At 48.4% G+C, this 27,459-nt stretch overlaps 1 protein-coding gene across 1 annotated transcript in view; it reads left to right on the forward strand.

Moving 5' to 3' along the window:
- Ccdc91 (coiled-coil domain containing 91) overlaps positions 1 to 27,459 on the forward strand; it is a 174,974-nt gene that overhangs the window by 31,480 nt on the left and 116,035 nt on the right. The window contains exons 2-3 of the mRNA XM_051155612.1: positions 12,473 to 12,516; positions 18,903 to 18,981. Coding sequence (XP_051011569.1) covers positions 12,487 to 12,516; positions 18,903 to 18,981 — 109 coding nt within the window. The 5' untranslated portion in view covers positions 12,473 to 12,486. The remainder of the gene's footprint in view (positions 1 to 12,472; positions 12,517 to 18,902; positions 18,982 to 27,459) is intronic.

The raw sequence follows: 27,459 nt of genomic DNA on the forward strand, positions 1-27,459 counted from the left end.
ACTTTCCTCTTTGTTTCCTGGTCCTGAGGATGAACCCTGGTGGTGCACACTAGCTTGCTAGGCCGCCACACCCCGCTGAGCTCCAGCTCTAGCTAATGCAGGCTGTTGACATCTGCCCATGTTTATGGAGCTTAGTCAATGCTTAGTTAGATGCTAGAAATACATAAATCAGGGGACTTCGATTTATGCATCTTACTAATCAGTATCAATAGAATGTAATTAGCCATGGCAGTGGCTGTATTTCAAACAAAGCGGTAACGAGAGGTTCCTTGTGATTGGTACTGGCACCTGCTTCCATGACACTGCCAAGAGGAATTGCTTTCAGATGTGAGTCCCACAATAACACAGAGAGAGTCTCCTCTCTAGGCAGAGAATGGTTGTTTCCAGTGACTTGTAAAACATAGTCATGGCGATGACTCATTAGTTTTCTTATGTATTTTTATTCTATTACATGATTCATAGAAATAGATGTTTTTTCCAGCCATTGCCTTTGTTCCTGTTTTGTGGATTTTCTGTCTGGTGATAGGAGTGATGACATTTTGTATAACGTATGAAATATATTAACATATTATATAAACATAAAATATAGAAGATATAGATTCTCTGAGTAAAATTAAGGTGTTTATGGTAGGAGCCTAGAGGCAGGACTGAGGCCACGGAGGAGCTCTGCCCGGTGGCTGTCTCCCCATGGCTTGCTCAGCTGCTTTCCTTAGACAACCTAGGAAACCTGCCTTGGCGTTAGCATCACCACTGTGCACTTAGCCTTCCCACATCAAGCAGTAATCAAGAAATTCCCCTACAGGCTTGACTACAGGCCAGTCTGATGCAGGCATTTTTCTTAGTTGAGTTTCTGTCTTACCAGCTGACCCAAGCATTTTTGATAAAATCTAACTAACATAGCTTTGAAGAGAGTGAGGTAGGGGCCCAGGTGGAGGGCCTTGAAACAGATGCTATCTGTATTGCACATGGATATGTGGAGACTCACACACACACATACACACGCACACATACACATGTGCACACATATACATGCACATAGACGTGCACACATACACACACACATGCGTACACATACACACACCACATAACATAGATACAGAGACACACATTGACACATAGACACACGTTCCACTTGCTGCACATCCACACACACTCACTCAGTCCCTGCCTGGACCAGCTGGCTGCTGATTGGGGACAAGTCAGGTTGCACTGCTGTCTTATACAGTGCATCGTCTCCACACAGATGTCATGAAGGCAACGGTTGCGTGTATGTTGACAGACAGGAAGCAGCAGTGGAGGGAAATGGACGTGGACACTGGGAAGCAGCAGGTGGTGGAGAAGCTTCTAGCTCTCCTGACTGGTGCGAGGGGGGTATGGGGGGGAGGGGGGGGGGCCGAGGGGAGCAGCAACAGCTACACAGACGCGCAGGGCAAGGGCGTTTTTTATATTTTCCTGTTGGAAATGTGGATTAGTCGAGCCTTTTGCAAAGGGATATGACACTAGCTATAAAAATTAAAAATACATATGCCCGTTGACTCAGCACTTCCATTCTTTGGAATTCATCCCGTAGAAGCATTCTCAGCATGGAAGGCTTTCTGTTTATAAAGACAGACAGCTGAGCACAGTTTGTGTCTGTCAGGAGGGAATCATCAAGTGAACGCATACGCATTGTCGGTCTACAGTGTAGTCTGGGTCTCCATTAGAGAGAATAAATTAGGGAGCTGCCCCAACCAGGAGACGTTTTCACGTAGAGGTTGCCGTGGAAGAAAATCTAAGATGATGGAAAATATGCATTACAGTAAGACACTGCTGAGATGAAGCACCGTGAGTGTAGGTGTGTTTGTGTGTGGTTAGGACACAGTAGAGATACAGGCTGGAGATCAGGAGTGTTGGCTTGGACCAGTCACAGGGGTGAAGGTGGTATGCCTGTATGTGAGTGTGTGTGTGTGTGCGTGTGTGTGTGCGTGTGTGTGCGCCTGTGTCTGTAAATGTTGTATATGTGTGTGTGTGTGTGTGCATGTTTCTGTGTGTGTGTAGGAGAATGAAGAGACCTGTTTAAGGAAAACTGCCTTAAAAACAATGTTAATAGTGTGATCATTGTTCGGTTTCCTCTCTTTAATTTGGTGTGGACAACTGTGTAGAAGTTCTCTATGCATTGGTGTGTGCGTGCGTGTGGAGGTCTGAGGTCCTCATTGCTCACCACTCTTCTCTTCCCAGGCTTGTCAGTGACCCTGGAGCCAGTGATTTGCCCAGGGAGCCTGGGGGTTCACTGGTCCCGCATCCCCAGAGCAGAGTCCTGGAAGTGCTTGCCCTCAGTTGAGTTTGTAACTGCAGGGAGCAGTGCTGGAGACTCAGCCCCTCATGCTTCTGCATCATGTGTTGCCAGTGGAGCCATCCCCCAGCCCGGTCATAGCTAGGCAGTTTTTTAATTTTATTTTTGAAGTTATAAAATAATTAGAACATTCTGCCTTCCCTTTCTTTCCTCCGAACCCTCACATACATCCCTCCTCACTCTATGACCTCTTTTTTCATCAACTGTTATTGCATGCATATATACACACACATGCGTACGCACACACACACGCTACACACGTATGCACACAGTACACATATACACACATACGCACATGCTCACATGCATCCACACAAATGCATGCATTCACACGCATGCACACATGCATGCACACATGCATACACTCTACGCTGTTCAGTTTGTTGCATATTATTTGGATGTGTGTGTTCAGTGCTCAGTGTTTGGTGTGGATGGTGCTTGTGCTCACGTTCATGTGAACATTGATGCGTCTGTTAACAGATTTACATGTTGTCTGGTAACAGAGTATAGCAAAGTTAGTCACATGATCTGTCAGGCAGTCCAGACTTTTTAGGTTAATTGCTCTGTGTCAGGAGTTTATGTTAAATTTATAACCAAGAAGGAGGAGGAGGGAGGAAGGAGGAGGAAGGCCTACTACATGAAGACATCTTAGGTATTTAAAAATTGACACATAACTAAGTTTGCATATTGGTGAGTGTTGGTGGGTGATGAAGGCGTGCAAAGCTCCACTGTGAGGTCATCAGAAACTTAGCACTGTGCTTGGTAATGAGTTGGATGTAAAATCAATTTAAAGTGGCGTGCGCAGTCCAAATGTATTTCTGTGTGCCAGAAGGGAAGAGGGTGAAATGCAAACAGAAAGGTAGGATTATGGTGAAGTGTTTCTACGTTATTTTGACAATAAATTGGATAGAACGTTGACAACATTTGAAAGTGAAGCTTAGAAAACTGTTACATGTGGGGCTACAATTCCACACTCTGGATTTTTTTTTTTTTTAAGAGGGGAATGTGGTAAGACAGTTTTGTCATTATGCCTCAGGTGTCTCTGTAGTGTTTATGTCTGGATTCAAAGGTCTCTGGGCTGGTTAGCCCAATGGTGCACGTTGTCCATCCAGAGCTGCCACAAGCCAAACAATTTAGGATGGTTTAGCTATGCCATTTATTTAGTCAATTGATGATTAAAGTTTTTACTCTTGAAATCCACACAAGTGTGTGAGATTAAATAAGAGAAATGTCTTTGGAGGAGGGAAGGGGAGGAGCTTGCAGTCTTGCAGGGAGGTCTGGACGCCTCGTGCCCCTCGCTGTGCTGCTGGGGTCATTGTCTTGTGGTTATTGCTGTCTTATTAGCTTGGTTAGAACACTCGGTGCTTATTTTGTTGCATTTTCTGACTTTCCTTGTTATGCAGTAGTCTTGAGGGTTTTGAGCATCTTATTTTCAGCTTTTTCCTCCTCCCATTCTCAATGCCTTCTCCGTTTAGAGTTTTAACTACAGCATGGTTGACTTTCTGGCAGCGTCCAGTAGCCCAGCAGCAGGTGCTTTTTCTTTTTTGTTTCTTTCTCCTTTTAAATACCAGGGGTGTGTGTGTGTGTGTGTGTGTGTGTGTGTGTGTGTGTGTGTGTGTGTGTGTGTGTTTATCTCTTTCATGCCTGTGTGCGCGTGTTTGCCTGCTTCAGTTTTGGTACACTTTGTTGCTGTATCTACCTTTCTTCTGTGTGTCAGCTTTGCAGATGGCTCCATGGATGATTGCTTTCACACTGAGGCTTTGAATCACTGGCACATTTCATTTTCCTCCTTTGTCCTCTTCTGTCTCCTGTTAACCCTTCACACGCTGGCGCTCATTCCACTGTATTCTTAGATGGGTTACATTAGACATTTTTGGGGACTGTCACGAAGGCATAGTGAGGGTGCTTGCTGCTGAGTGTGATCCCCGCAGCCTCCATGGTGGAAGGGGAGAACCAGTTCCTGTAAGGTTTCCTCTGACCACCACACTTGTGCTGTAGCAAGCATGTGTGTGCGTGTACATACACACATGCGAACACTGAATGTAAACACCGAGTCCTGCTTCATAACCGTGTGTACTCTCTGAGTCGGCTTCATTGCTTTACACCTGGACATTCTGCTTCCTTCTTTGTTGGTCTCGTAGCTTGTGCCTGTGACTGTTTTATTTTATCTTCTTCTTACCGTTTATGTGTGTGTGGGGGGGGCACCTTCTTCGCCTCTGCATGCTTGTGTCTATGGAGGCCAGATGAGGGTGTTTGCCCGCTGTGGACTGGAGACACAGGCAGTTGTGAGGCACCATGTGGGGCTGGGAACTGAATCTGGGTCTCTGTCAGAGCAGCCAGTGTCCTTAGCCGTCCCCGCCCTGCACATCATAGCTCACAGCTTCCGATGGCTTATGTCAGGAAGTGAGCCGACCTTTTCTTCTGCCAGGCGCCCGGCGCTTCTACTGCAGACTGCACGAGCAAGTTAGAGGACTCAAAGCACTGCCTGGACAGGAAGCAGCATCTCACACACCTCACCTCCCAGCAGTCCCGGTCGTGTGTTTGAAAACCAGGATCTGCCCCCTCCCTGATGTGGTAGAACGTGCGGAGAATCTGCCGACTCGGCTATAGCTGTGACAGAGCTCAGCTCCTTTTGTGATTACATAAAAAAAGCAAAACAAAGCAGAGGTCGTAGAGTGTAGGAGATTTAAATAACACATTACTTAATATATATAAAATAATAAGAATGGCAGGTAAGTCAGACACTAAAAGTGCTAACAAGAATAATGTTAACCACTGCATGCCAACTATTTAAAAATAGGTTTTCTAGAAAAAATATTACAAAAACATCTGGAGAAATTAAAAGTCTAAATTATCCCATAATTATAAGAAACTGAATCTTCCCACAAAGCAAGCAACAGGCCCAGATCATTTGCTAAGCAAGTTATTTTTTTTTTTTTTTTTAGCCAAAATTCTAAAGAAATAGAGAATTCTATTCTGATGCAACCTCTTTTAATTAACAGCAAAAGAGGAAAACTCGCCAGCCACTTCTGAGAGCCTGGCTCAGACCTGATGAGGGAGCCAGACGAAGATCCTGTACAGGAGGGAGGTGCAGGCGCTTCCTGGGTGCATGGCAAGCTTTCACACGGCACGGGCATCCCAGGTGTGCCAGGGCGGCCACCATCACATGACCCAAACTCCCGAGGGACAGAAGAACTGTGTGACAGTCTCACTGATAGGCAGTGTGCATCCTATGATGATGCTCAGCAAATTAAGGAAGTAGAACCCCCCCCCCATCCTTCAGGAACCAGCCAGTTGTCAGCAGGCCTCTTTCCTACGTGGGAAATGCTAGAAGATTGCCTGTGAGCAGCAGTCCTGAGGGCTCTTGCCCAGGCCTCCCTGGGTGCAGACAGCACTCATCACCAAGGGTTCTGAGGCCAAGGGAGTTGGCGGTAGAAAATGCCATCTAGTCTCACTTCTCAGCACGGGTGCTCGCCTGTCCTCCCTTGGTCAGTGAGGTCCCATGTGCCCAGGGTCAGGAGAAAGGAAGGTGCTGTCGCCCTGTCACATGGTGTCCTGCAGCTTCTATAGCAGTGGAGAGGGCAAGGCCAGCGGACAGTGACAGAGGAGCAGAGCCCAAGGAGGTAGGACTCGTAGTGAGGGAAACAAAGCTTTCTGTTTAGAGGCAAAATGACCATTTGTACACAAAATTAACATGAATGAATGTGCAGATAAATCATCACCAATGAGAGCTTTCCAAAAATAGATGGAGGCAAAAGTCAGCAACATTGGTGTGTGACGGCAGCAGACTGAGAGGTGAAGTCAAAGGAGACACTGAAATCATGGGGCAGCGGGGTAAACCTGAAAGGAGCCGCACAGAAGGGCTTTAAGGGAAATGGCAGGCTTCCCTGAGAATCCGTGGTGCGCTTAGTGACAAGTGCCAGGCTGAGGGCAGGACTGCCCAGTGCTGTGTGCACTTAGTGACAAGTGCCAGGCTGAGGGCAGGACTGCCCAGTGCTGTGTGGGCGTCATTTCCATCAAAGTAATTCTGCAGCTGAGTGTTGACAGACATAATCATGAGTCATGTGATAAAACAGCATCTCGGGGCTTAGGCGGATCCCGCTTGAGGTCTGGTGATAAAGACGAGGAGGCATCTGTGCAGTTCACGGCTGTGGCCTTTGCTGCAGCAGCTTCTCAGCCCATCTTAACCTTACCCCTGCCACTGTCTCTCCATGGTTCCCGCTGCCTCCTGCTGTTTGTCCTCTTAACCCAGCCAAAGCTGCCACATCCTGTCTGAGCCAATCGCAGTATGTCTCCCCATCCTTCTCTGGTCGCCTTTGACATTGATGGCTGCGTGACCCGTGACCCTCACCACAGCTGCTTGATGTGATGAAAATCTCAGCGTCCTCCTTCCGGCAGGTGAGGAGGGACAAGCATCTACATACAGAAAGCTGGTGACAGTCAGAGGGACAACACCAGCAAGGACTGTGCCAGCACTTAGCTCTGCAGTTGAAAGTACAGGGGCACACCTTCATGTAATGTGGGGGAAGGTCACCGCACCAATATAGTAACAGGTTAATCAAGAAAGAAGTTATAATAAAAGAAATGGGGGAAACTTCTATGATTTAAAAAAAAGAAATGAGACCTTCAGCTTCAGGACATTAAGTGTAGCTTAAACATTGAAAAGTCTAAAACTGTCAGCTTTCTTTATAGGAGTACAGCTGGTATATATCTGAAAGTATGCAAACCAAAAAAACTAAAAGAAAAAACACTAAAACATATTTAGAAAAATAGAATTTGTTTATTAAAAGCTGCCTTAAAAAAAGAGAAAAGCTAGCTTATAATTCAGAAGATGATTGCGATATAGAGTTGACAGTTTGGGCCGCTAGCACGGCTCGGTGGACTACAAGCTGTCCTGACGCTGCACACCCACCCGTGTGCACAACAAGCAGAGGTGTGACACACAGGGCTGAATCACACCTGCACACCCGTGCGCACAAGCAGAGGTGTGATACACAGTACTGAATCACACCGTGCTCTTGTCGATAGTGGATGCAGGCCGTGTAGAGGCCCATGGTTGTGAAGGGCTGTGAGACTGTGGGGGGGTGGTGGTGTGTGGGGGATGGTTGTGAAGGGCTGTGAGACTGTGGGGGGGTTGTGTGTGGGATGGTTGTGAAGGGCTGTGAGACTGTGGGGGTGGTGTGTGGGGGATGGTTGTGAAGGGCTGTGAGACTGTGGGGGTGTGTGTGTGTGGGATGGTTGTGAAGGGCTGTGAGACTGTGGGGGGGGGTGTGGGGGGGATGGTTGTGAAGGGCTGTGAGACTGTGGGGGGGTGGTATGGGGGGGATGGTTGTGAAGGGCTGTGAGACTGTGCGGCGGGGGTGTGGGGTGTGGGGGGGATGGTTGTGAAGGGCTGTGAGACTGTGGGGGTGGTGTGTGGGGGATGGTTGTGAAGGGCTGTGAGACTGTGGGGGTGTGTGTGTGTGGGATGGTTGTGAAGGGCTGTGAGACTGTGGGGGGGTGGTGTGGGGGGGATGGTTGTGAAGGGCTGTGAGACTGTGCGGCGGGGGTGGGGGGTGTGGCCTCAGCACTGAGTTCTCTGTGGGTTGTGGAGATGCATTCACATGCCTGTTGCTGTGACACAGAAAAACTGGATCCCAACTTTGCAAGGAAGGGGTGTGGCTAGTGAGGTAGGGGAGCCTTTTCCATTTGGGCTCTGGTTCCTTAGGTGCACCTCCTTGACAGAGCTGCGGCCTCTCAGGAGCCCACAGGGCCTTCTCTGAAGGCTCTTTCTCTGGTATGCTTTCTGGTTGTCTGCTTTGCTTTTGAGCAGCTTTGATGTCAGAGACATAGTTTATTTGTGTGTAAATACTTGTAATGTGGGGGGAAAATACAGTTTATTCACTGGAAATGCTTTTTTAAAAAGCATTTACACTTCTCTTCAGTTTCTAAAAGAAACAAAGCTGCTTTGACTTTTTGCTAACTATTTTGATGGAAATGCTAGGTAGATTGGATCATAACTTTTGTTTTCATGGCTGTAACGTAAGGCTGTAAAGGTGTTTTTCTATGAGGCGGCAGCGTCTGTGTAGTCTGCTTCCTTGCACCACGTGTTTCCCAGGGCAGGGGTGCGATGAGCGTGTTTAAACACCTAGCTTATCATGGCCGCAGCCTTCTAGCTGGAAAGACATGGCAATCTGCCTTCCTCACCCTCTGCCTCTCTCTCTCTGTGTCTCTGTGTCTCTGTCTCTGTCTCTCTCAGCGCTCACCTAGGGATTTGGGTGCAGTTAGCTGCTCAGTGTTTACTGCAGTTATATACTGTTGAGTACAAGGGTGGGTGTTTATTGTTCTTGTCCAGTGTGTTGGTTTCTGTTTTCAGTTGGCTAGCACTGTGCTTACCAGTGTGACCTTAGACTTCCCTCCCAGTGTCTAAAGTCCCACTCATGGTGGTAAGTGTGTGAGATGGTCCGCTAATTACTTTTGCTCGACCATGTGCCCTAGGCGCCTCCTGACTGTACCCGGCCCTCTTGGCCACTCCTGACGTGGTATCAGCTTTACCGTCCTCAGCCTGAGAGACTCCATTTCCTAGTCGCACGCCTTTCTTGTCTTCCATAACTGGTTTTTGTCTTTTTGTGGCTCTGGGGATTTGAACCCAGGACCTTGTGCATGCTTGGCAAGTCCTCTGCTGTTGACTGCCATCCCCGGCTCCACAAGATACTTCTAAGAAAAGTGTCTCATGTTCAGGCTGCATGCTGAGGAGATGGCTTTATTCATTCCTGAGCTCAATGAGTTATTCAGGTCTCACGTCAGAAGCCTCTCCCCGCTGCCGTGTGCCTCCCAGCGACACTGCGTGGAGCCTTTGTGTGCCTGGAGCTGCCTCACACGGCCGGACACCCCCCCAGCCCCCCTAGTCCCCTGTGAATTGTGCTGTCCCTGGTGTGTTTTCCTTCTGCTTTCTTACTTACACTGTAGTCTTATAAAAGAAAGTTTCCTTGAATTATTTTGCCGTGATTTCTTAGCTCTCTCCACCATACACCAAGGACATGTGCTCAACTGTGTCCATAGCAGCTTTATTCTTAATATCCAGAACTTGGAAACAGCATAGATGCCCCTCAACTGAGGAACGGATAAAGAAACTGTGGTACAGTTACACAGTGGAATACTACTCAGCTATCAAAAACAAGGAAATCTTGAAATTTGCAGGGGAATGGATGGAATTAGAAATGATCATCCTGAGTGAGGTAACCCAGACCCAGAAAGACACGCATGGTATACACTCACTTATAATTGGATATTAATTAGCCCAACATAGATGTCCTCTGAGAGACTCCACCTATGGGGGATCAGGACAGATGCTGCCACTTGCAGCTGCGAGTTGTATGTAAGAGATGGAGGATGGAAGGATGAAGGGAGGTGGAGGCGGGTGTCAGGGGCTCCACAAGGAGGGCCACCAAGGCTGAGGGACCCAGGGGCCTGCAAGGACTGATGCACCAACCTAGGACAGTGAGCAGAGGACCTGGACCCTGTGTGCAACTGCAGCCAATGGACAGCTCATTCTCCACATGGGGAGGGGCCGGAGGAGGACTGCCTCTGACAAGATCTCAGGTGCCAGGGATTTCATCACTGCCCGTTGGCAGTGAAGCCCTGTGGAAACACAAAGGAGAGGCATGCAGGCTGTCCTGATGAGACCTGACAGGCTGTGCCCAGAAGGGGAGGGATGCAGGCTGTCCTGATGAGACCTGATAGGCTGTGCCCAGAAGGGGAGGGATGCAGGCTGTCCTGATGAGACCTGATAGGCTGTGCCCAGAAGGAGAGGCATGCAGGCTGTCCTGATGAGACCTGATAGGCTGTGCCCAGAAGGAGAGGCATGCAGGCTGTCCTGATGAGACCTGATTGGCTGTGCTCAGAAGGGGAGGGATGCAGGCTGTCCTGATGAGACCTGATTGGCTGTGCTCAGAAGGGGAGGGATGCAGGCTGTCCTGATGAGACCTGATAGGCTGTGCTCAGAAGGAGAGGCATGCAGGCTGTCCTGATGAGACCTAATAGGCTGTGCTCAGAAGGGGAGGGATGCAGGCTGTCCTGATGAGACCTGATAGGCTGTGCTCAGAAGGGGAGGGATGCAGGCTGTCCTGATGAGACCTGATTGGCTGTGCTCAGAAGGGGAGGGATGCAGGCTGTCCTGATGAGACCTGATTGGCTGTGCTCAGAAGGTGGGGGAGGAGGACCCCCACCTCTCAGAAGTGTCTGGGAGGGATGGTGGGAACAGGAAGATAAGAGCTAGGGGATTACAATCTGGATGTAATATGAATAAATTATAATTAAAAAAGAAAAGAAATTATTTGGAGAAAGGCTTTAAAATAACATTTCTGTAGCACCATCTCTTAAGTTATCCAGGACAAGTTTCTTTACTTTTAAATAAAGTATGTGCGTACTTTTTTGGCAGCATGGAAGAAGACCTGTGTCTTGTCTTATTTGGAGTGTAGGAGCTGCTGGAACTTGGAGCACTGGTGGCCACCGTTCTATTTTGCATAGCTTAATCAGAGCTTAGGAATCTGCTTTCTCACCACAGCAAACACGCTGTGTACTCGTGTTGTCCACTTGCTGGTACCCTCTGTCCTGTGTCAGGATGTGCCCCAGCTCTGGAAACTACTGTCTTCTAAACCGAACACCCGAATACAGTGGCATTCACAGATGCTAAAAATAGTCCCCACTTGGCTCCTGAGCTTGTGGAGCCAGTGTGAGAGGACAGTGGAGCTTAGTTTGACTGCTAAGTGTTCGGATGCACGCTGTGTTCTTCCACAGTTTCTTCTTGACAGATGTAATCACAGGGTTCTCTTCAGCGAGACACAGTAATGTGAGTGCATGTCTGACTAGCCGCCATCCACGGTCCCTGGAAGTCTAGTTTGTACTTTCTAGGTGCTGCATATACATGGCTAGCTTTGCTTTAGTTTCTAAGTTCATAAAGAGAAATACATGATTTGAGAACTGTTCCTATACCGTGAGCCTGTGGGCGAGTGGTGACCACTGTCCTGTGCTAGCGTCTCTAGTGATGCAGCGCTGTTTGAAAATGTTTTTTTTTTTTTTTTTTTTTTTTTTTTTTTTTTTTTTTTTTTTTTGCCGTCCGAGTACATCCTTTGTACTTTCTACTTGTTTCTTGAAAATAAAATTGCTTAGCCTAAGTGAAAGCAATCTGGGCTTAGTGTATCTCTCTGCTGTCACTTCTGTGAAGTGGGCAGGGTTTCCTTCACTGCAGATGGCGGTATGTATCTCTCATGAAGCTGAACATGACTGCTGGCAACCTGGAGCCAAGGCCGGCTTCTCGCGGCCCTCACTTCTGCTGTCTTGCTCTCGGGTATAGGGGAGACCCTTTAACACCCGCCATAGTTATATCCGTGTCTTCTCAGCAGTTTCCCTTCCTCAGCAGCTGTAGTTTTGCAGCCCGGCTCTGAGGCCTTGACCCAGCACAGGCTCCACTGAAGCTCGCCTCCCTCCTGCCTTGAGACTGAGGGCACAAGCAATCCTGCATACTCTCGTGTTTCCCCTGGTCTCTCATGAACACCACTCGGTTTACCTTGATCAGCCCAGGAACTTGCTCCACATTTTTCCAAAAGTGCAAAGCAGTTTCAGCTAAAAATACACATATCAAATGCTCCAGGAGTCGTGGCCACAGCTCAAAAATGCTGATCAATTTTGAAAACCTAACTCAGCCCGGCCATGAAACCGAGGGAAGAACCTTTGTGGTGGGGACAGATTTCCAAAAACTCACCACAGCCCTGTTCTTAGCTGGAGTTTGTGCTGATGTTGCCAGACAGCTGAGGGGTAGATGCGGAAAGCAGGAAGCATTACTGATGGGGCCCTAGCGCCACTTTGGGAAAAGCAAATTAAAATGTAAAAGAATATTTTTCCACTCCTGGAGTCTCAACAGAAAATGGCAAAATACATGGTTACTGAAAAAAGTTCCAGAAAATTGCTAATTTTGCCAGAAAGTAAAAACCAATTACCAGCTGTTTTTTTAAAGTGATAATAAATGGACACATGCAGTTTAAGAAAGCCTAATAATTTCATAGTACAGGGGAAATAGCTTTAATTTACAACTCCGTACATACTCCTGTAAGTCAGGAGGGCTTTGACGCAGGTGCTCATCTCAGTTACCCTGTGTTTCAGGTGCTGTTTAAAGAATGGATGATGACGACTTCGGCGGCTTTGAGGTATGCACCATCTGTTTTAACTTTGTGTAACAGTAAACTGTTACAAAAATGTGTTTCCTTTGTGTGTTTGTGTTCCTGGTACAAGTGTGCAAGGAGCTAGAGGCCAGAGGGGACTTCTCATGTCTCTTACTTGCACCTGGTCACTTTATTATTTTTTTTTTGGCCAGGGTCTTTCACTGACCTGGAGCTTGTCAAAGTAGGCAGTGCTGGCTTGCTGGCCAGCCTCAGAGACCAGCTTTCCTAGCACAGAGGTTCCGGATGCACACCACTGTGCCCAGACTTTTTAAAGTGCGTCCTGGTCAAAAAGTTCAGGTCCTGTGATTGCAAGACTGTTCACCAAGCCAACTGTTGCCCCCACCTTCATCATCTGTTCTGAATGGAACAAAGATGGAATTGAGGCAAATCAAGAAGTGTCATCCACCCAGACGCTGCGGTGCGCTGCTGTCGAAGCTTTGATCTTGGTGGTAGGAAGGGTTTTCATTTGGTAGTTAAATGTGGCTGGTGAAGCATCAGGCAGCGTTTTGAGATTGTGTCAGCAGTGCATGGAGCTGGTGCTGAGAACTGGGAGTTGGATTCTGTCACAGCCCCGCTCCACACAAGGGCTTATAGTGTCTCTGGGCTGGCGAATACGTCTGTGCGGTCACCACGTTTGCTCAGGCTTTGGTGGGCATTCTGTACGTGGCTGTTGCTAGCTGAAAGTGCAGCGTCTCTTCCTTAGTCCTTTTCAGTGTGTGTTCATTTTATTGAAATACTTTATAACCCAGTTATTTTTATGGAGCCAGTATAGTCTTGCAGGAAAATCTCTGGATTAAGAGTCGGGATGCCAGGTCTGGGGCCGGGAACCACCCGCTGTGCTCAGCGCTTTTTTTTTCCCTCCTTTTTAAAAGTTAGACTTTCACCCAGTTAGGATTTGGTAAAAAGTCAGGGTGGATAATTAATGTTAATGGGAGAATGGGGGCATTGTTCAAGGACGCATGGTGTTCTTTTTAGCAGCAGGACATAGTCTATCTATCTGTCATAGCTGTTAGTGTTAGAGGCAATAACTGTGGACACACGTGTTCTCCATGTGCAGACAGCTGCTATAGACACACATGTTCTCCATGTGCAGACAGCTGCTATAGACACACATGTTCTCCGTGTGCAGACAGCTGCTATAGACACACATGTTCTCCATGTGCAGACAGCTGCTGTAGACACACATGTTCTCCATGTGCAGACAGCTGCTGTAGACACACATGTTCTCCGTGTGCAGACAGTTGCTATAGACACACATGTTCTCCATGTGCAGACAGCTGCTACAGACACACATGTTCTCCATGTGCAGACAGCTGCTATAGACACACATGTTCTCCGTGTGCAGACAGTTGCTATAGACACACATGTTCTCCATGTGCAGACAGCTGCTATAGACACACATGTTCTCCGTGTGCAGACAGCTGCTATAGATACACATGTTCTCCATGTGAAGGCAACTACTATAGACACACATGTTCTCCGTGTGCAGACAGCTGCTATAGACACACATGTGTTCTCCATGTGCAGACAGCTGCTATAGACACACATGTTCTCCGTGTGCAGACAGCTGCTATAGACACACATGTTCTCCATGTGCAGACAGCTGCTGTAGACACACATGTTCTCCATGTGCAGACAGCTGCTATAGACACACATGTTCTCCATGTGCAGACAGCTGCTGTAGACACACATGTTCTCCATGTGCAGACAGCTGCTGTAGACACACATGTTCTCTGTGTGCAGACAGCTGCTATAGACACACATGTTCTCCATGTGCAGACAGCTGCTATAGACACACATGTTCTCCATGTGCAGACAGCTGCTATAGACACACATGTTCTCCATGTGAAGGCAACTACTATAGACACACATGTTCTCCGTGTGCAGACAGCTGCTATAGACACACATGTTCTCCGTGTGCAGACAGCTGCTATAGACACACATGTTCTCCATGTGAAGGCAACTACTATAGACACACATGTTTTCCGTGTGCAGACAGCTGCTATAGATACACATGTTCTCCATGTGAAGGCAACTACTATAGACACACATGTTCTCCGTGTGCAGACAGCTGCTATAGACACACATGTGTTCTCCATGTGCAGACAGCTGCTATAGACACACATGTTCTCCGTGTGCAGACAGCTGCTATAGACACACATGTTCTCCATGTGCAGACAGCTGCTGTAGACACACATGTTCTCCATGTGCAGACAGCTGCTATAGACACACATGTTCTCCATGTGCAGACAGCTGCTGTAGACACACATGTTCTCCATGTGCAGACAGCTGCTGTAGACACACATGTTCTCCATGTGCAGACAGCTGCTGTAGACACACATGTTCTCCGTGTGCAGACAGCTGCTATAGACACACATGTTCTCCATGTGCAGACAGCTGCTGTAGACACACATGTTCTCCATGTGCAGACAGCTGCTATAGACACACATGTTCTCCGTGTGCAGACAGCTGCTATAGACACACATGTTCTCCATGTGCAGACAGCTGCTATAGACACACATGTTCTCCATGTGCAGACAGCTGCTATAGACACACATGTTCTTCGTGTGCAGACAGCTGCTATAGACACACATGTGTTCTCCATGTGCAGACAGCTGCTATAGACACACATGTTCTCCATGTGCAGACAGCTGCTGTAGACACACATGTTCTCTGTGTGCAGACAGCTGCTGTAGACACACATGTTCTCCATGTGCAGACAGCTGCTATAGACACACATGTTCTCCATGTGCAGACAGCTGCTATAGACACACATGTTCTCCATGTGCAGACAGCTGCTATAGACACACATGTTCTCCATGTGCAGACAGCTGCTATAGACACACATGTTCTCCGTGTGCAGACAGCTGCTATAGACACACATGTTCTCCGTGTGCAGACAGCTGCTATAGACACACATGTTCTCCATGTGCAGACAGCTGCTATAGACACACATGTTCTCCGTGTGCAGACAGCTGCTATAGACACACATGTTCTCCATGTGCAGACAGCTGCTGTAGACACACATGTTCTCTGTGTGCAGACAGCTGCTATAGACACACATGTTCTCCATGTGCAGACAGCTGCTGTAGACACACATGTTCTCCATGTGCAGACAGCTGCTGTAGACACACATGTTCTCCATGTGCAGACAGCTGCTATAGACACACATGTTCTCCATGTGCAGACAGCTGCTATAGACACACATGTTCTCCATGTGCAGACAGCTGCTATAGACACACATGTTCTCCATGTGCAGACAGCTGCTATAGACACACATGTTCTCCGTGTGCAGACAGCTGCTATAGACACACATGTTCTCCATGTGCAGACAGCTGCTATAGACACACATGTTCTCCATGTGCAGACAGCTGCTATAGACACACATGTTCTCCGTGTGCAGACAGCTGCTATAGACACACATGTTCTCCATGTGCAGACAGCTGCTATAGACACACATGTTCTCCATGTGCAGACAGCTGCTATAGACACACATGTGTTCTCCGTGTGCAGACAGCTGCTATAGACACACATGTTCTCCATGTGCAGACAGCTGCTATAGACACACATGTTCTCCATGTGCAGACAGCTGCTGTAGACACACATGTTCTCCATGTGCAGACAGCTGCTATAGACACACATGTTCTCCGTGTGCAGACAGCTGCTATAGACACACATGTTCTCCGTGTGCAGACAGCTGCTGTAGACACACATGTTCTCCATGTGCAGACAGCTGCTATAGACACACATGTTCTCCATGTGCAGACAGTTGCTATAGACACACATGTTCTCCGTGTGCAGACAGCTGCTATAGACACACATGTTCTCCATGTGCAGACAGCTGCTATAGACACACATGTTCTCCGTGTGCAGACAGCTGCTGTAGACACACATGTTCTCCGTGTGCAGACAGCTGCTATAGACACACATGTTCTCCATGTGCAGACAGCTGCTATAGACACACATGTTCTCCATGTGCAGACAGCTGCTGTAGACACACATGTTCTCCGTGTGCAGACAGCTGCTATAGACACACATGTTCTCCATGTGCAGACAGCTGCTATAGACACACATGTTCTCCATGTGCAGACAGCTGCTATAGACACACATGTTCTCCGTGTGCAGACAGCTGCTATAGACACACATGTTCTCCGTGTGCAGACAGTTGCTGTAGACACACATGTTCTCCATGTGCAGACAGCTGCTATAGACACACATGTTCTCCGTGTGCAGACAGCTGCTACAGACACACATGTTCTCCGTGTGCAGGCAGCTGCTATAGACACACGTGTTCTCCATGTGCAGACAGCTGCTATAGACACACATGTTCTCCATGTGCAGACAGCTGCTATAGACACACATGTTCTCCGTGTGCAGACAGCTGCTATAGACACACATGTTCTCCGTGTGCAGACAGCTGCTATAGACACACATGTTCTCCGTGTGCAGACAGCTGCTATAGACACACATGTTCTCCGTGTGCAGACAGCTGCTGTAGACACACATGTTCTCCATGTGCAGACAGCTGCTATAGACACACATGTTCTCCATGTGCAGACAGCTGCTATAGACACACATGTTCTCCATGTGCAGACAGCTGCTGTAGACACACATGTTCTCTGTGTGCAGACAGCTGCTATAGACACACATGTTCTCCATGTGCAGACAGCTGCTATAGACACACATGTTCTCCGTGTGCAGACAGCTGCTGTAGACACACATGTTCTCCGTGTGCAGACAGCTGCTATAGACACACATGTTCTCCGTGTGCAGTCAATGTAGACATGCATGCTCTCCATGTACAGTCAGAGTAGACATGCATGCTCTCCATGTACAGTCTAGACATGCATGCTCTCCATGTATAGTCAGTGTAGACATGCATGTTCTCCATGTACAGTCAGTGTAGACATGAATGTTCTCCAAGTGCAGGCAAACAGTCAGTATAGACATCCATGCATTCCATGTTTGATCCCAGAATGTTTTTTTTAAAGCTCATTTGAGTTTTTCATACTTTTGTTGAATATTTTGTGTTTTGGATCTCACTCATGTTGCTGAAATGGAGAGTTTAGGGATTTGTAGAAGTCCCATTGACGTTGAGGGAGGACGTGTTTGATGCAGTCACATGACTTGCTGTGGTGCTTGAAAGCTGTTATTTAAGACAGCATGCAAGCATCGTCTCATGTCTTTAAACTATCACAGACCCAAAGAAAAGCCACAGTTGGGTCAGAATTCCTCTGCACAGCAGACCGAGTACTGACTGGCACCGTGGCCGCCATGTGTTCCCTGGGTCTCTCGCTCCAATTCTGGGGAGGAGGGAGGCTCGTACTGTGCTGCCTGTCTGAGGACTCAGTGCATGATGGGAGCTAAAGTGAGGAAGCTACTGCTGTGTGTCTGTGCTGATCTTGCTCTGTCAGTTACCTGAGGGATGGAGACCGTTTGCAATGCTCTACCGTTCAGCAGCCAAGAGTCCGGATGGGCTGTTCACGAGCGCAGGCTCACTGCTCCTTCACATTGCTCTCTAAGGCTGTCTAATCTAAGTCATCTTTCTAAATAAAAGGTTTGCTCAGGCTATTTTTAAGGAAAAAAATTTACATAGATGGATAAATGTCTGGCCAGTTAAATTAGAATAGTTTAAGTAATGTTTACAAATTAAAATGTGATGAAAGACACATGAAATAAAACTTGACTGACATGAGGTTATGGGGTAAGGAAGGGAATTGTTCACATGAGAACTGTGGCTGGGCCCTATGGGTGGGGAGCAGTGCAGGGATGAGCAGGGGTTGTGGGTGAGGGGCAGTGCAGGGGTGAGCAGAGGGTGTGGGTGGGGAGCAGTGCAGGGGTGAGCAGGGGTGTGGGTAGGGAGCAGTGCAGGGTGTGGGTAGGGAGCAGTGCAGGGGTGAGCAGAGGGTGTGGGTGGGGAGCAGTGCAGGGATGAGCAAGGGTTGTGGGTGAGGGGCAGTGCAGGGGTGAGCAGAGGGTGTGGGTGGGGAGCAGTGCAGGGATGAGCAAGGGTTGTGGGTGGGGGGCAGTGCAGGGGTGAGCAGAGGGTGTGGGTGGGGGGCAGTGCAGGGGTGAGCAGAGGGTGTGGGTGAGGAGCAGTATAGGTGTGAGCAGAGGTGTGGATGGAGAGCAGTGCAGGGGTGAGCAGGGGTGTGGGTAGGGAGCAGTGCAGGGGTGAGCAGGGATATGGGTGGGGAGCAGTGCAGGGGTGAGCAGGGGGTGTGGGTGGGGAGCAGTGCAGGGGTGAGCAGGGGGTGTGGGTGGGGAGATGGGTGCCACAGAGCAATGCGTTCCTGTGGACTGAGTGTGTGGCAGCTGGTGTAAAGTCTTGATCTTTAGGCCTTTTCAAGTGGTCTTGCCTTTTCTTCCAGGCCGCAGAGACCTTTGATGGTGAGCAAGGTGGAAACCAAGCAGTGTCTCCTGCTGTCCCCTGGGCCACTTTTCCTGCAGGTATCACCTCCTGGTCATGGGGTTCTTTTTCCTGTATTTAACATGTTTTTGTTGTTTTTCTCAGTTTTTTGAGGTCTGAAAAATATAGTGTCCTAGATTTCACTCTGAATCCAAGTTTTCTTTTGTTCCAAGTACGAGTTGCATTGCACATGCTGTGCTGGCTTGAGGCTCGCTGCAAATGGATGGGATTAGGAGCAGCGAGTGAGCCTCACGGACAGCACACACTGTTCAAATTTATCTTGGTTTAGGAGTGTCAGGAAGCTTCTTGGGTTGAATACACACGGCATACTCCATTTTGTATCTTAAAATAATTTATTACGTCCATTACTATCTCAGTGTTGATGTTTCTTTATAATAATAACATTCAGAAATATTATGAATTAAAAATAACAGTTGGCCAATAAATATCTTCAAAAAGCGTTTGGTATCCTACCCATCTTGGAATGCATGTTAAAACCACTCCGAGACTTCATCTTAGCACTGCCTGAATGTCTGTCACCTAGAGAATGGTGGCAGTGGCCACTGGATCCGAGGAAGAAGGGACGCTTACCCACTGGTGTGGGAGCACAAACCTGTGCACACACTCCTGAGATCAATTTGAAGGTTTCTCAAAAACCTGAAAATGGGAAGGACCATGTGCCCCAGGTCGGCCACTCGTGGGCACGTGCCTGGCAGGCTCAATGTCTCACTGCAGATGTGGTCAGTGCTGCCCATGGGAGCAAGGAAAAGGACCAACGAGATGCCGTCAATGGAGATGTGGAAACACGGCACAGGGACCAACAAGACGCCGTGAACAGAGATGTGGAAACATGGCACACGTGCACATTGGATTTCATCAGTTACAAAAATGGAATCATGAAATTTGTAGGAAATGGGCAGAACTGGAAAGGATGAAGTGAGGTGACCCAGGCTTCAGGGAGCTGGGCACACGATCTGACACACGTGGGGCTCAGCACTGACTTTCATCTGTGTGTATGCACTGGGACTGAGGGAGCAGGGATGGCAGGGAGAGCCGTCCAGAGGGCCACAGAGCAATGTAGTTAGATCCTGGGAGGGGTGAGTTTGGCCTTGGGTGGGAGGGGCAGTGCACGGCTGCAGGGCTTGAGGGAAAGGGTCAACCAAAACCTAGTGAATATGAAAATACCATAAGGAAATTTGCCATGTTAAAAAAAAAAAGAAGGCAAAAGAAACAATACATAGGACAAAACAAGAGTTCCCAGGTCGGTTTTGCAGCCCGGGGGTGGAGCCCTTGCCTGGGACTTGAGGTTCAGGATTTCAGCCGTGGCACCACAGGGTGGAAAAGCCACAGCTGCTCAGAGTGAAGCGTGTGCAGCCCCCACAGAACAGCAGTTTTACTCTGTGTCCCCCTGGCCACCAGGTGAACTGAAGGAAAGAGCAAAAAAGTCATCAGGGTCAGAGGAATGTGGCTCAGACGTGGAGCCTGGGTGTGTAGCACACGCGAGGCCTGGGGGGTCATCCTCAGTACACACATGCACGCCAGAAACAGTTGTGCAAACACAATATTGAAGGAGTTAAGTAAAAACATTTTGTCATTGAAAGGTGTTTCATAGAAGGCATGGTACTTGGTGGTAAGATAATCACGTGCAAAAGATATTTTGAATTTTATAAACTTCCAGTCACATCTGCGAGAATTTCCTCACGTGTCCCTCTCAGCAGTGCATCCTAGTCTAGATTAGTGCACTCGGGATCAAGGGCAGGCACACCTGTACTGGAGGTGGCGAGCCCTCCCCACGGGGCAGGCGTGACTCCGCGGTCACTGAGGACAGTGTGCTTGTCATGCCTGGTGTGAGGGAGCCATTGCTCCTCTGTGCGAGGCCTGTTGATGTGGACTTGCAAGGACCATGTGGAAACTCAGCAGGAGTACACAAGAGCAGAGTGGGGCATGGCAAGGTCGGGGTGTTTCTCCTTGCGTGAGGGGTGCGTGCTGTTTACATCTGGCACCCCACCTCTGCACTCCTGCTCCTTCAGCTTTCGGAGTTCTGACTGAAATGTTTGGCTGACTTTCAATTTGAATGCATGATATGGAAGTAATGGCTGCTGAGAATCGGGCTGTGACCTGGGTTCAGTCGCCGAAGCCCTGGTGGGAATGCAGGACCAGTGTGTGCAGGCTGTCCTCTGACTTCCATGAGCGAGCGTTGCCGCAGGCACACCTCCTGCACACACACCACGCGCGAAGGTGCAGCCACAGGTGCTCAGGAGCATGGCTGGTTGTTTTGCTGGTCTTTCCTCATGTCCTCTCTGGTTCTCCTGTGTGACCGGAACACTTAGATCACATTTATATTCACCACAGGCCCAGGAGCAGTAATGCATGTATCTATTTCTTGTACTTCATTTATCCTTTATTTTTCTACAATTATTTTTTTCTGAAGGAAAATAACTTCAAGAATTTTTGGTATTCTTACAACATTCAGGGTGGCTGCTCATTGGAATATAAGTTTTAGAAAAGTAACATAAAACTTTTAAAATAAGAACTCTTATTTAAATTTGTTGTAAAATAATTATGTTTGTTAACTCTAAAAGGAACACTGTTGTCCTTTCATTCCCCTGAGATTAATGCTTGTCTGCTGACAGACACGCACATGTAAACACATTCACCCATGAGTAGGAAAACTTGTACATAATATGACCCTGGCGCTATTGAGTCTGCCCTGACCTGTTCCTGCACAGCAGTGTCCTCCCTGTGGAGACCCTGGGGTGTGGAGCACCCCTTTAACCTGTATCTGTGTGGCAATGTCACCCTTCCCTGCCAGTTGTGTCCTCCTCTCCAGGTTCTTGTAAAAGATGGTACTCACTATTGCTCACCATTCTCCTCATTGCTCACTGTTGCCCACTGTTGCTCACCACTGCTCACTGCTACTCACCATTGCTCACTGTTGCTCACTGTTACTGTTACTCACCACTGCTCACTGTTGCTCACTGTTACTCACCATTGCTCACCACTGCTCACTGCTACTCACCATTGCTCACTGTTGCTCTCTGTTAACATTGTTCACCACTGCTCAACGTTACTCACTGTTGCTCACCATTGCTCACCATCGCTCGACTTTGTCAGCTCTTAATACTCCTCTGTCTTGGCTTGGTGGCCATATGTATTTTCTCATTGTGCCTTTTTGCAGCACACCTAGATTTTCAGAATCCATGCATTTTTTTTCGCTTGTTGTTGCATTCACTATTGATTCCCTGCTCTGCCGTAGATTCAGAAGGCTCTCGAAGTGTCCGATGCTCAGACCTGTGAGTTTTCTCTGTCTGTCTGTGGAGTGACTGCCTGAGATGGCAGGACGTTTCCCCACGTGCGTTTTGTGTGTTGGCAGACCTTCTGCCCTTAGCTTCAAGTCTTTGATAGTAGTTGCCTGCAGTGAAAACGAGGTCAGGATGTGTTGTGCGGCCATTTTGTACAGTGTGGGTGGCACAGTTTTAAGATGCAAAAGCCTGTTCGCTTTTTGTCTTTGACCATACAAATGTAAGTCGTGTAGAAGGCGAGGTGGGAGGCGCAGACCGTGAGCACTGTCCCTTCCTGTAGTGCGCTGGGTTCCTGGCAGCTCCGCACAGACCACATAAGACTCAGTGACCATCAAAGGGAAAAGCAAGCGGTCCAGATAGATACTTTAATCCAAATTAGCTCCTTCAAAACAGCTTATGAAGAAGGCAGACTAAACTGTGTGTCACAAGCCCGCCCTGCAGGAGGAATGGTGGGAACTGGACCGGCAGATGCTGAGGCAAGGGACTTAGATGTGGTTCCTTGCATCTGGGGCTATTTGCATACAAAGCCAACAGGAAAGTGCAAGCATTCCTCCCAAGACCTTGGCAGGGGGGGTCCTGGAAGACAGATGCCTTTTTGATTTCACGGTTCAGTCTTTCCGTTCCCCGCTCTCCTGGCCAGGGGAGCCTAGGACAGCAAACTGGCCCTGCTTCTCAAGGGCTCAGGGCCTGAGTATACTCACTGTTGTGTATAGTGTGTGTGTGTGTGTGTGTGTGTGTCTGTGAGTATGTGTATGTGCATGTGTGCTCATGTGTTTGTGTGTGTATGCGTGTGCATGTGTGCACACGTGCATTTGTGTGTGTATGTGTTTTGTATATTTGTATGTGGTAGTGAAAACACAAGTTCATTGGTTTTATCTGTGTCTGTGGGAAGATTGGAAAGTGACTCCCTGTGTACTCACATAGCTGTGTCTGACAGGCACTGTAACCAGCCTGGCAGACGAAGGTGTTTTTAAGGAGATGTTGTGCCTCTTAGTGTGACTGTGACACTGGTGAAATAATGTGCTCTAAAGAAATGAGAGGCGTCATGCTGAGAGAGGGAGAGAAGGTGGCGTGGGGAGTCCGACCACCTGACAGCCTGAGGCTGATGCAGATAGCGGGCCAGTGGTGGGCAGAGCTGACTCCTGACCAAGACTGCGAAGCTGTGCATGCCTTGCGCCCGCTATTTGAGCTGTCCCTCTTTGCAGTGTGGCCGTGTGGAATAACTCACACTTTACTGATTTTTACTTTAATTTGACTCTTTTAATTGACTCATTAAGGATGAGTGGCTGGACCTGACCGGGAACTGGTTTCGACCCCAAATCAGATGGCAGCAGCATGGCACGGCTTAGGACCGTCTCTGCTCCCTGGCTGCTGTCCCTTCAGGCATTTTGTCAGGTCACACGCTGGGTAATTTATGTTATAGCCATAATGAGTATATTGTGCACATGCATGTCAGTGCACCACGTGTGTTCGTGGTGACTGTGTAGGCAAGAAGTGAGCTTCAGGTCCCTTGGGACGGCACTGTAGTTATAGACACTCATGAGCTGCCATGTGGCTTCTGGGAATTGAACCTGGGTCCTTTGGAAGAGCAGCCAGTGCTCTTAACTGCTGAGCCATCTCTGTAGCCACAGTATTGAGTATGTCTGGAATGAGCTATAATCCAGATATGGAGGGTACACCTGTGAGGGTTTTTGTTTTGATTTGAAATAAGTGGATCCACTTCTAGTCTGGACCTTTGAGGTAGGAAGACACACAAGATCTAATTTAGGTCTTGAGGCAGGAAAACTTTAACATGGGCCATGCCTTCTGCAGGAATCCCATATAAGGACAGGAAAGAAGGAAGCGAGTCCTCTCGGCCTGCTTGCTCTCACCTCCCTAGCACTTCCTCCTTGGCTGGCATCAGAGCCCACTTCTTCAGGACCTATCGTCCACTGAAGACCAGCTGGGACACGTAGCCTCATGGGCCGAACAGCTAGTGGATTCTTAAGACTTTCGGTCCATAGCCAGGTGCCGCTGGGTTAGCTGGACCTCAGCCTGTGAGCACTCTAATAAAGCCCAGGTGTATACTTTTCTTTCTGTAAATGTACATAGAGGACACACACACACACACACACACACACACACTCTCTCTCTCTCTCTCTCTCTCCCCCTCTCCCCTTCTCTCAGTTGTGCCTCTGTAGAGAGCCCTGACGAGTACAGGGCCTGCTCAGCACTGTGTCCCTCATACATGCCTCCTTTGCTAAAGTGGATTTAAATCAAGTGTTACTTTGTGCTACAAAATTGAGTTTCAGGTTGTCCTCTCTCTCCCTCTGAGGTCTGTGTGATGTCAGAGTATCGGAGCGCAGCCTCCGCTCCTCTGTGTTTCTGGCCTTCCACTGCAGAGTTGGCCTGGTTTCCTGAGGTTCTGGAATCCTACAGTCCCTCACGGTCTCCTAGTATGGTTATCTGCCCTGCATCCCTGTCTCCTCTGTGGTTGGCTGATGTGTCCCACACCCTGTCTGCTCTGTGACTATCCCACATCCCATCCATGTACCAGCCAAATGTGCTGCTAGTCGCCTTGCTTGTCTCAACCTCGGGTCCCTCCTGAGCAAAGCCACCATCAAGCTGTTTCTGTGTGACTGCGATCGCTTCTTGTGCCCACTGAAGTCTCCTGACCATGATCACTTCTTGTGCCCACTGCCGTGGTTTCCACTGAGAGCCCCAGGCCTGGGACTTAGCCATCAGTGTGTTCGTTGTTTGTGGAATTTGATTTCAAGGGTTTTTTTTTTTTTTTTTTTTTTCCTCTTTCATTTTTGTGGAGTCCAAAATATTGAAGTATAAAACAGCTATTTAGTTATGATTCTGGTGATTCTAATTTGACCTATTTTTATGCCGTTCCTCTGAGTGTTTTAGTGACCTCTGCAGTGTATTAAAGGCTTGTACCTATAATTACCATGTTCTTCTGAATAAATCATAGAACTATGCAGTTACAAAATCTCACTTGATTTAGGTATTGCTATCAGGCTTAGTGGAGGCCTTTTGCTCTCACATCTGACTTCTCTGTTAATTTACTTGATTCTCTTGCCTCGCAGCTAATAAATATTTTGTTTTTGCTTATGAAAGCATGGCTGATATGAAGAGGTAATCATTTATAGTAACTTCTGACGCTGGGCCTGGCGGTGCAGGCTGGTAAAATCAGCCTCTGCACAGGGCGAGGGAGGAGCTTTGCTAACAGAGTTCAAGGCCAACCTGGTCAGCTTAGTGAGACCCTGTCTCAAAATAAAAGATGGGAAGGAGCTGCGCATGCGCGAGGAGCCCAGGCCCGGTCCTCACAGCGGAAGCTCCCTTCCTTTAGGTTAACATGGAAGCTGTCTTGAGGTTTGTTCTGTTTTGGTGAATGCAATGAATGCTTTATGTCTACAACTTCAGATAGATTGTTTTGGGTAGTGGCCCATGCCAAGTAATTCAGGATAAACAGCACAGAGACTGCCTGATATACTAAGAAACTAGAACAGAAATACGTGTATGTAGATATTTATGTTTGAACTCTGGAGAACTAGTGAAAATCTTGTCTGAGGTTCCTTGTGCAGACTTGTCTGCAGATGTTTTGATGCTTCATCGTTTTGTATCTGAGCAGTAGTAAAAAGTTATTCTGGCAGTCTGGACCTGTGCGCCCTAGTGCTCACACGCATCGCAAACGCACAGACACAGATACACACACACATACACCAGTGTCATGTACACACCCACATCACACGCATCATACATGAATACACACAGAGGCGATTGCATTTCTAAAAGTGATTCTGTCACTCTGGAGAAGATGCCACTTGGGTTTGACTGACAGCATGGGCGGAGACACGCAGTGGCCACCTGCCACACCCAGCAGGGCCTTCGCAAGGACCTCAGTAGACTCAGCCAGCGGCCACACCCTTACTGTTATCCTAAAGATGAGCACAAAGCGCCATTTGTTTCTGTTTGAAGGAAGTTGCTGCCGGTAGAATCGCTCGTTCACCGATGGAAACGCAGAGTGTTTGCTTCTATGGGGTGTGCTGATGACATCACAGGTCTCCTCCCCCATCTCTTTACGTTCTTGCGTGGTATTCTCCACATTGAAGCAAGGGCACAGCGTTTAATCATGGATTGTGTTAGCGCAGAAGCACAGTGATTAACAAAGCCAAACGCTGTCTGCCTTAGGACACGTGCACGCTAGTGAGCTAGCAGAGCTGCCTTAGGACACGTGCACGCTAGTGAGCTAGCAGAGCTGCCTTAGGACACGTGCACGCTAGTGAGCTAGCAGAGCTGCCTTAGGACACGTGCACGCTAGTGAGCTAGCAGAGCTGCCTTAGGACACGTGCACGCTAGTGAGCTAGCAGAGCTGCCTTAGGACACGTGCACGCTAGTGAGCTAGCAGAGCTGCCTTAGGACACGTGCACGCTAGTGAGCTAGCAGAGCTGCCTTAGGACACGTGCACGCTAGTGAGCTAGCAGAGCTGCCTTAGGACACGTGCACGCTAGTGAGCTAGCAGAGCTGCCTTAGGACACGTACGTGCTAGTGAGCTAGCAGAGACTGTTGGGTTGGACTAGTGCTCATCCCGAGGCAGCCACAAGGACAGGAAAGCCTGTCAGAGGGGCAGGACAGCGAGGCTGCAGGGCACTAGCCACAGAGGGTGCTGGCTTCCTGTAGGACACAGCCATCCTGACGAAAGCCTTCACTCAGCTAAGTTCCTGTCATCATTTGATCTGAGGCAAACCCTGCCCATTGAGTTATTTATATTTTGCGTTCTTTTTGCGTTCTCTTTTTATCTTTCCCTGCCTCGCCAGTCCTCCGCTCTCCCTCTGCTGTCCCCATGTCTCACCTTGTCCACTTGGGCATTAAGTGGCTAAGTGCTTCCTGCCTCCCCCCTGTCCTTTCTTTGCCTCTTCTCCTTCCTCTCCTCTCCCCTTCTGGTCAGTGCCTGTTGGGCTGCAGGACAGGGTCTCCCTCCTGCTGGGCTGCAGGGCAGGGTCTCCCTCCTGCTGGACTGCAGGGCAGGGTCTCCCTCCTGCTGGGCTGCAGGGCAGGTTTGGCAAAATTTGATTCTCTCTCTTTGTTAGTTCCTTTACTGAGTTTGTGCTTGAGTGTTCCTTATTTATTTTCATTAATGTCCAGTTTAGCTGACTGAATTTCTTTCTGTGTGTGGTTTAGCTCAGTACCTAGCTTATCTGCTGGGAAGAAAAAAATAATAATAAAGTTAAC

Source organism: Acomys russatus, chromosome 13, assembly GCF_903995435.1.
Source record: "Acomys russatus chromosome 13, mAcoRus1.1, whole genome shotgun sequence".
Lineage (NCBI taxonomy): Eukaryota > Metazoa > Chordata > Mammalia > Rodentia > Muridae > Acomys > Acomys russatus.